This window comes from Spodoptera frugiperda, chromosome 8 (genome assembly GCF_023101765.2).
Source record: "Spodoptera frugiperda isolate SF20-4 chromosome 8, AGI-APGP_CSIRO_Sfru_2.0, whole genome shotgun sequence".
Classification (NCBI taxonomy): Eukaryota; Metazoa; Arthropoda; class Insecta; order Lepidoptera; family Noctuidae; genus Spodoptera; species Spodoptera frugiperda.
Window position 1 is genome coordinate 7,506,062 of NC_064219.1, and position 10,383 is coordinate 7,516,444.

The window sequence follows — 10,383 nt, forward strand, 5'->3', positions numbered from 1 at the left end:
TTCCCTTATTATACTATTTATTAACATAATTTATCATAAGGTTCAAAACAAGTGGCGCATAGGTTATGTAATATTTACAGAATTTTACTTTTGCATACACACAGGGTTCGGCGCGAGACAGGGGCCGCGTTTGCCGCTCAGCGTTTTCTCTGGCCTCTCTGTCTCCTCTTGGAAAAGATATTCCTTGAAATTTTTCTTGATCAAGTCCACCAGCTCTTTGGTGTGGTCCCAGCCCCTTGTTTCGGCAATTACTTTCCACTGAAATATGATTAAAGCTAGAACGTTATAAATTTAACGTACCGCTATGTATAGTAGTGTCATAAATCAAAGACGACCATTATAAAAAAGTTGTTAGTTATAGGATGTTTTACAAGAAAGTGTGAGAAACAGCGCGTCAATCGCAAGTTTTTTTTTATGGAATAGGAGGCAAACGAGTCACCTGATGGTAAGCGATCAGCGCCGCCCATGGACACCCGCAACACCAGAGGAGCCACAGGTGCGTTGCCGGCCTTTTTTTAAAAAGGAGTATGCTCTTTTCTTGAAGGTTTGAAGGTTGTATCGTATAAGTCACTGGAGATATTGCTTACCTGTATTCTTGTGACATCTCCAGTGACGCATGCGCGCTCTGGCACGCAGTCCCGCACGCTGGCGCCGATGCCGGCGAGCATGGTGCACATGTCGGCCAGGCCGTTGGGCTTGTCCGCCACCGACACCTTGAACTTTAGCAGCCGACCCTCAGCTGCCATGCCACGCTCCAAAGCACGCCCCAACGTCGTCGTGTCCATATTGCCACCAGTACAAATGGTAACTACTCTGAGCACGCAAATGGGAAAAGTTTAATTGCAGCTTATGCGCGACAAACAAATTAATCATTTCAATATGTTTGTCAAAGAAGATTACTTCTTGCCCCTCAAGTTAGGGAAAAGGCCGGCCATTAGAGCTGCCACGCCTACTGCGCCGGCGCCTTCCACTACAAACTTTTCTTCCTCCACAATGTGCATTACTGCACGCGCTACCCAATCCTCTTTCACAACCACCTGAAATTCATATTAACTTGTAATTTGCAAAAGTATGACTTATTTGCAAATATTATGTTACTATTTAGTTAATACAACATTTTTTATTATTTGTGCAACCGATGTGAAGGATGAATATACAAATAGTTGAAGCAGTTGACCTACATTACATCTGTATTATGGCTCGTAAACATTTGTCGATTATAAATGCCTTATATTTTTTACCATTTTATCAACTATCCCTTTCAGGTTGAAGAAGGTGTTGACTCCAACTCTATTAACAGACAGTGCGTCAGCAATCGTTGAATCTATTGGTATAAACACTCGCTCGTTCTTCTTCAGTGCTTCCACCATGCTGCAAGTTTTATCTGTTTCGATTCCCTGAATAATGGAGACAAAATCATGTAGTTAGTCAATTGATTGTAGATATAATTTTTAACCGACTTACTGCCGCTTTCAATAACTGAACTTAAGCTAAAATCGACCGACCCATACGTAGTTTCTGCCAAAATAAAAATCGATTCAGAGATTTTGGATTAAGGTCGTTTATTAGTTTCGGCCACTATGAGATACTAACATAAATTTCAGTGTCAGGTTTAAGATGTTTGATAGCAATGGCGACTCCTGTCAGGAGGGATCCACCTCCACATGGCACCAGTACTGCATCCACCGTGGGAAGCTGTTCTACAATCTCAATGCCAACGGTGCCCTGGCCTTCTATTATGTTGGGGTGGTCGAAACTGAAATGCAATGAGATTTATAAACACACATATATAACAGTTTGATAACTGGAGTTACAAAATACTTTCCCACTCATGGCTTTATAGTGCTATTGTACGATTAACTAATGACTATCTATCATTCTACGTTACCATCGTGCTACAGTTAGTAAAACATTCAAGAATGGTACCCGTTGATGAACGTCAACTTTTTCTCCTTAGCTAGCATCATGGCATGCCGTTTGGCGTCTGCCATATCCCTGCCATAAAGTATGATCTTCGCACCGAGTTTCTCGGCGAGCATTCTTTTGAAGATGGAAGCATTGACCGGCATCACGACGCTGCACGGTATGCCTAGTATAGCAGAGTTGTAAGCCATGGCAATGCCATTGTTACCGAAGCTGGATGTGATCACACCAAGTTTCTTCTGTTCGTCGCTCAACAATACCAGAGCGTTGCGAACTCCACGCTCCTTGAAACTATTATTAAAAATATAGAAAAGTGATGATATGTACTAAAGTAAAATTAAAAGAACTCCATTGTTGAGATTCATAGTTTTTAAAGGTCTAATATTAACCGTTTCACGTCAACTCAACTATTGTGCCGAGAAAGCAATCAATAACTAAAATAATGTCTGAATCATCTTTCATCTCGTATAGCGTGGGTGCTTTCACATTGTAGAACCCACGTAATATCCAGTCGTAATCTGTGTCGTAGTTAACCGCGACCCACCCTACTTTCCTCGCGCATGCTCCATGCCTCGTGGCCATACTACGGCGTAGCTACTAGGAGAACACGATCTACTTTAATGTCCTTATTTCAGGTACTCGAGCAAAGTGAGCTTTGTCATAAGTGAATTAAAAAGGCCATTACCATCCCGAGTACTGTAGGAACTCTTGCTTCATGTATAATTCTACTCCCAGCGTCTCCGACATGTGAGCGCGCTGTGAAACAAAGTTATCGTATCTAAATCAATTGGTATATTCAACAAGTAGTCGTTTGATCACTGTCGGATTGGCCATGCACAGATCAACGCAGTTTAGAGTTTACAATAATTCATATTTTAGTGATATAATTATAACAAGTTTTTATTTAACTTGCATTGTTTGTATATGTATGTATTGTATGTAGGTATATGGGTGAAGTAGGCGTGGATCGGCCGCACGGACTTTTTGCTATTCGTCATATGGGCTTGAGCTTAAAAATCTATTCAATCTTCTTTGTAGTTGATATCTTCAACCGATTGAGCTGAAATTTTATATACCCACACGTTTAGTTTGTCGAAAATTTCTTAGTAGTCTAGTATGGAGTCTGAGATGAATTCTTATCTTTGCCTTTATTTTTCGTTGGCATTGCGATAGTTCAGGGTTTTTTCTTGCGATAGCAAACTTTTAAATCACCGAAATATTCCGAAAATTTTTCATTCAACGAGACAACCGTCAACGACGTCTGCCCTCGCGCGTCTGCCCGCGTTCGGGTGCCGCGCTCGCTCTACTGCGTGAGGGGGCAGTACATGCTTATGTTCAAAAGTATAGGTTGATTAATAAACACTACCGAAGTGAAGTGTAGTAATATTATTCATAGGTACTTATGGGTAGGATAATGTTTTGATTTGATGAAAAGTTTGTGTTCTATGCGTCAGATCTCAAGCAGGAAATAGGGAATTAAGGATTTTTACCCCTCCGCGGCCGCAACGAATCTCTCGAACAAACTCACCCCCAGTTGGGGTGTAAAAGTCAAGTTTTAGGATTTTTTTGTTGTTTGCGTACTAATACTAGCTTACATACCAAATTTCAGTTTTCTAGGACTTCAGGAGTACCTTAAGAATTTTGTTGATCATCAGTGAGTGTGTGACGAAATCAGGGTATTTTAGATATCAATAAAATCTAAAGTATAAGAGCTATGTAATTGAAACTTTAGAGGTTTATTAAGTCTACCACTGACGAAAATCTGGTATAACCCAAACTCAAGTTATGAAGGTTCAAAAATACGACCGCTTCGAGAAAAGGTAGGTAGTGCCCTTGCGCTTGCGCTTCGCTTGGCTCGTGGCGGGGGCGCCCCCAGATTATTGCAACTTAGTTTTGTGGTTGATATCTCAACCGGAGCGAAATTTTATATATCCACACGTTTAGGGCTAAAAGCTTGCGTGAGATACCGATTTATCGATACCTCGTTGGTCTGCGGCGAGCAACATTGCGACGGCGTAAGGGCCACTGATACCCCGGGCCTTGAAGGAAGCAATATCAAGTATTAGTTTTTTGCTGATCCCAAGTAAAATTATATTAAGCGTAGAGCACAGTTCTGAGGGTTTGCACCAAGAGGGACTCCAACTTCAGCTTGGCGCCCCCCAGAATTTGTCGACCTGGGCCATCGCCCCATCACGCCCCCCCTCTAACGCCGGCACTGGTGAGCAAGGGTAGCTTGCCGCCCGATCAGAACCAGAATGACTTCTCTCGCCTTGGGCAAGGAGCGGCAAGGGGAATGTCATTGAATGATTTTCCCCCCTTAAAAAAGGGTTAACATCGCACAGACAAGTTCTTGGAATTGTGGTGTGATGTGTTGTGGTGATCCTTACAACTTACCGGGCATTGTGTTCGCACAATTTGGCCCACCATCCGTCGAGATGCAGCCAAGATATCTTCATATTTTATCTTTCGGGGTTTATCGGGATCACAATTCTCGTCATATTCAGGGTCCTATAATAGTAAAAAAAAAGGTATATAACGTATAATGGAAATGGCACCATACAATATGAATAATTAAATTTGTATCAATAGAACTCTATAGTTAAAACTGAAACTGTGCTGACGGAACTATGCCAGTTTCGTCGGTTTTCTCATAGCGACCGTGAAGTGGAAAAGCGTCGTCTTTCGAGGCCATAATGATAAAACTGAATGATAGCACAGTTTTACTTGAAGGTATGCAGTGTACGGACCTAATTACACACTTCACTGTAACTGGCATTCAAAACCTAATCAGTTGGGCCTCAACTGTATAAAGCATGTTTGTCGGTTTCTATTCTACTAATATTTCTCAACGTGTACTTCAAACTTACGTCTTGAGGGTTCATTATTTTTCATTTAGGCAAATTTACATTTACCAGCCACGATTTCACACTAGTAATTTATCATATTTATTAGGGTTTTTTATCACGGGAATTTACTATCAAAATATTGATTCATTGAATGTCAACGTTGACATTTTAATTTTTTTGATGGTTTATGGAGTATAAGTCAATATACAACAACAAGAAAGAAGGTCTCATGCTCCACAGCAAAATCACTTTGGCTGTAGCCTATATGTTACTGACTTAACTACCCCTGTTCCAAATTTCATCATGCTCCCTTCAGTCGTTTTGACGCGAAGAACTAACAAACAAACATACAAACTTACGCATTTATTTATTCATCATCATCATCATCAGCCGAGAGACGTCCATCTGTTGAACAAAGGCCTCCCCTTAGTCCTCCACGTAGAACGACAACCATTTATATATTAGTAGGATGTACATCTATGGAGTCTACATCACTTTGCTCTAGTGTCTACAATTACCACAGCGTATGCGAGGTTACTTTGTCCGAGTTTTAGCACGGTTCCCTTTTTTTTTCTCTTATTAAATATAGCATACTTTTATCAAGGAATAATGTAGGTATAAACAAATCAAATGTCTACTGGTGTGGTTTAATTTTCGGACGGAATAACTCAATGTGATCCGCAAATTGGATGTGATGAGTTGGAGGAGGAATCATCGTTTAACAATGAAATAAAACACTGAAAAGAGTTCACAAGTAGTATTTTGAAATGAGACACGATAGGAATGGCACAATAGTGGGAGAGGAGGAGAGTCTATTTCTGCATGCACACAGGGTTGGGCGCGAGGCAGGGGCCGCGCTTGACACCCGCAGTCTTTTCAGTTTTTTCGTTCGTTTCTTGGAAGTAATATTCTTTATAGTGTTTCTTGATCAGTTCCACCAACTGTCTGGCATGGTCGAAACCTCTGGTTTCTACAATTACTTTCATCTGCAACAATCGAGTTTAGCGTTATAAAACTATGAATATAGATACAACATGTTTATCTTTAATGGAATTAAGTTACGTTTAAATAAATGGCTGCGACATACGGACGGACGGACAGACAGACATGACGAATCTATAAGGGTTCCTTTTTTGCCATTTGGCTACGGAACCCTAAAAATGTTTTAGCAAATTTCCTGAGCGGTAGTAGTATGTTGGTATGTTGGTGTGCTATACTCGTACACACCAAATCACAATAATATAAACTAAATAAGTCTTACTTGTACACTAAATACGTCTCCTTTGACCCAAGCTCGTTCAGGCACACAGTCCCGCATGGTGACGCCCATGTTGGCGAGCATGCTGCACAGGTCCGCCAGCCCGCCGGGCCGGTCCGACACCGTCACCTTGAACTTCACCAGCCGACCGTCCGCTGCCATGCCTCGCTCCAGAGCACGGGTCAGTGTCGTCGAATCTATGTTACCTCCAGAGCATATTGCTACCACTCTGCAATGTTTCAATCAATACATTTCCAATAAAAATCAAACAAATGCAGGGTTGTTTTGAAAATTCCTGGGCAATATTTTATAAGAATAGATAAATTAAATTGTATAAGTATTGTAAAATTATGAAAAAGATAATTGTCGAAAGTAACTAAGATTGTTTTTTACCTTTTGCCCTTTAGGTTAGGGAACAGACCAGCCATTATAGACGCCACGGTGCAGGCACCAGCACCTTCTACTACAACCTTCTCTTCTTCAATGAGGGTGGTAATGGCACGAGCCACCCAATCTTCTCGTACCACTACCTAAAAACCGATCTTTGCTTAGTGGTTACACGATACACCTCAGTTGAAACATATACAATTTGAACCTTGAGACTTTAATAAATATTCACTAGCATCATCATCATCATAACAGCCACAAGACTACCACTGCTGAACATAGACCTCCCCCAATGACTTCCCGATAGGCTCGTTGGAAGCGACCTGCATCCAGCGGCTATTTGCTTGTTATATTCACTAGAGCAAGTTCTATTTGTTATACCATTTTATCGAGAATTCCTTGTTGTACGTTGTGGAAGGTATTCACTCCGACTGTATTGACGGCCAATCCGTCGGCGATTGACGGCTCCAACGCAACAAAGATTCGTGCATTCTTTCTGAGCGCTTCTACCATACTGTGAGTCTTGTCTGTTTCAATGCCCTGAAACAAATCAAACAAAGGACATCACCCACGCTTAGTACAATTTTGATAATTTGGCCGGCACTTTCGAATTTGGACCAAAATGGGTAATGTCCTTCACATGTACGTACTTAACTTATAAATAAACCAATCAGAGCGCCGAACGTGCTCTCGTTTCGATTACTTTAAACGTAAAGCAAACTCGTACTAAGGGTACAGGTTTTAAAATACTTTGAATACTCTTTAAATTTTGGGAACGCGATAAAATACTTATAAAATGTAAATATAGAATTCAACTCACATAAACTTCAGTGTCTGGTTTGAGAGTCTTAACAGCTAAACAGACGCCAGCTAGCAGACTGCCCCCACCACATGGACAGAGGACTGCATCCACATTTGGCACCTGTTCTACTATCTCTATACCGACGGTTCCCTGGCCTTCTATCACGTTTGGATGATCGTAACTGTAAATCACAGAGGTTGATATTAAATGTTAATTACAAAGTAAAATTATATTTTACTAAGGACTTGACTGCCTCAGATCCAAGTGCGACTTCTCCGATTGCCGGGTCGGACAAGTATTGCTGGGCTTTTTTCGGATTTTCGAAAATGTCTCAGTAGTAGCATAGAGTCTGGAATTGTACCCAGAATATGGCAATAGGCTCACCCCCTGTTACATGGGACTTATATATGTTGCAGTCAGAACTCTTAACCAGTTAAAAGTACTTTTGACTAAATAGGTTGGTTAAAACTGATTTTGACTGGTCATGAAAAATTATTGGTCATTAGTACTTTTGACTGCAATTTTGCAGTTAAAAGTTATTTTGACTGACGCTCTTCGTCAAAAGTATTTTTAACTGAAATAAAGCTCATTAGAACTAAGTCGTTAGATGTGAATAAAAATAAAAAAGATATTTGTTAAATGTGAAATCGTTTATTATGAAAATAACGCATCACAATCACTACACAGAAAACATAACAACTAACCTAAACTAACCTGACCTGACTTGACCTAAACCTTTTCGTCCTCCCGTGTGGGAATCACTAAAAAACCCAGTAGTCCACCTGCATCGCCATTGAAGGGGTCTGGGAGACCGGCTGAACCTTTACTACCAGTACCCCCTTAGCGGAGCCCATCTATGGTGGCAGGCCATTACGCGCCCCTCCCTAGCATGGGAAAGGGGGCAATGGGAACGGTCGTGTGCTAACCGCTTCCGTCCCGCGAAAGGTGTATAGTGCAATGCGGATGTAGGCGCGCCCACGCCTAGCACCCGCTACTCACCCCCTGGAGGGAGAAGACGAACAAAACCTAACCTAACCTTTTAAGAGTTTTGACTGATACAACCAGTCAAAACTGCTTTTGACGGGATCTCTTGGTCAAAAGTATTTTTAACCAACTCCATTGGGCAAAAGTACTTTTGACTGTTATTTTAGTCAAAAGTACCTATTATTGACTAAAGCTTACGGTCAAAAGTATTTTTGACTGATTTTGCTAGTCAATAGTACTTTTGACTGGTTAAGAGTTTTGACTGCAACATATATAATAGCACAAATTGTGAAAAGTGGGTGTACATTGTATAGCGGCATTACGTGCCGTAATGTGCACCTCTGCTTACCCTTTCAGGGATAAAAGGCATGACGTTGCAAAAATTTTACAAATGTTATACAAGTTTGAAAAGAACCTTACCCATTAACGTAATACATCTTTTTCTCCTTGCAAGTGGTCATAGCAATAAGTTTAGTTTCCGCCATACTGTTACCTTGCAATGTGATATTTCCACCTAGTCTTTCTGCTTTATTGATTTTAGTGATGGGAGCATGTACTGGCATGAATACCATGCTCGGTATACCCATCCGTCGAGCGTGATAGGACAGAGCGCATGCGTGGTTCCCAGTACTGGCGGCAACTACGCCATTCTTTTTTTGTTCTTCGTTTAGCAATAATAAAGTATTGACCACTCCGCGTTCTTTGAAACTGTTGAAAGTATTTTATCTTTAATCATTTTTGTTATGTAGAGGTAAGCGTCCACAGGTCCACATCGTACGCCACAGATTTTAGTTTGTCTTGTGTAGAAACTCATACAACTGCGTCCACTGATCTGCATCGCTCGTCAGCAATATGCAAGCGATGCGTACTGATGACGTCATACGGAATGCGTACGATGCGAGCCTGTGAACGCTAACCTTAAATGATGTTTATAGATAAAACAGTTACAATGATGAATCCATAAAATCAATATGGTGTCTATACAATTATATTGAATTTAATAAAACAAATTACCATCCTGTCACTTGTAAGAATTCTTCCTTTAGATATAGTTCCAAACCCAGTCGATCCGACATGTGGGCTCTCTGTAATAATAATAAATGTATCGTTGTTGAAATTGAAATAGAATGTTGGAAACCCTAACATTCAATTAAACAATATACATATTTAATTTTGTAATGTAGGGGAGGGGATCATCCAATAACGTCTCGAGCTTTGGGTGAGGCGAGAGGAGTGTCAGAATCTTACTGACTACCGTTCTCTTTACTCCTGCTTCGAGCCGAAGCCTCGGCAACCCGCTGAGGTCTTCCGCAGCTCCGGCCGGGCATTAACCACACTGGACCCCATCTGTGGTGGTGCAATGCGCCGTACACTTGGCGAATGACCATTTGTATGGCGAATGACCAACTCGATGTTGCTTCGTGGACACAGTTTTGTTTATTTCTACGTACCTTAGTAATATACCTTACAATCGTCGATTGATCAATGCGTGCGCATGAAGCGTAGCTTACGTGTTTAGGTCCTTAATTTATTATACGATTAAATAAGGTGTCACTATTGTTATTAGGTATAAAACTTAACTAGTTTCTGCCATCTCGATCTCTTCATCCGTTTTGACGTGAAGTAGTAAAAAAATACCTTTCGCGTTTATAATGTTAGAAGAATATATAAGAAATAGGTTGGTAGGTACCATGCAAGGTGTCCTAACGACGTTGCCGACCATGCGCCGTGATGCAGCTAATATGTCATCAAACTTTATTTTGCGTGGATTGGCCGGGTCACAGAATTCGTCATACTCGGGATCCTAGAAACATTAACACAAGTTTGCTTACTCATCGTACTACAGGGACAACATAATTACAATGCATTATTATGTAGATATTAGTTATGGAAACTGCTCTTTGGACACAACTTACATCTTTCGGGTTCGGTGTCGTCATTTTGAAGGTTTATATTTATTTTTGGTGGAATATATTTTAATATTTCGACTGCTGTGTATTGTTTCTTTCTATTCACATGTTTAAACCAATTTTATTTTCAATTTTGAAATGGAAAAATGGTACTAAAATTTTATTGGAATAATTGACGGATCGGCCGATGTTTGTATTTGACAATACTTCATTTTCTTTTTTATTTCGTTTTTTAAACACATCAATAATAAAGGTCGTGTATGAAAAAGGACA

General features: G+C 40.6%; 2 protein-coding genes across 2 annotated transcripts; both read right to left on the reverse strand.

Moving 5' to 3' along the window:
- LOC118275914 (L-threonine ammonia-lyase) lies at window positions 1-4,941 on the reverse strand. The gene is made up of 9 exons (XM_035594038.2): window positions 4,791-4,941; window positions 4,318-4,431; window positions 2,609-2,679; window positions 1,927-2,214; window positions 1,594-1,756; window positions 1,242-1,397; window positions 901-1,037; window positions 588-813; window positions 1-258 (listed from the first exon to the last, which is right to left on the reverse strand). Exons 1-9 carry the CDS (start codon window positions 4,803-4,805, stop codon window positions 85-87), a joined length of 1,344 nt encoding a protein of 447 aa, XP_035449931.1. The 5' UTR covers window positions 4,806-4,941; the 3' UTR covers window positions 1-84.
- Window positions 4,942-5,511: 570 nt separating this feature from the next.
- LOC118275915 (L-threonine ammonia-lyase) lies at window positions 5,512-10,325 on the reverse strand. Its single transcript, XM_035594039.2, has 9 exons — window positions 10,117-10,325; window positions 9,891-10,004; window positions 9,215-9,285; window positions 8,621-8,908; window positions 7,235-7,397; window positions 6,796-6,954; window positions 6,421-6,557; window positions 6,031-6,256; window positions 5,512-5,755 (listed from the first exon to the last, which is right to left on the reverse strand). The coding sequence occupies exons 1-9, from the start codon at window positions 10,138-10,140 to the stop codon at window positions 5,582-5,584; spliced, it is 1,356 nt and encodes a 451-aa protein (XP_035449932.1). The 5' UTR covers window positions 10,141-10,325; the 3' UTR covers window positions 5,512-5,581.
- Window positions 10,326-10,383: the final 58 nt, after the last annotated feature.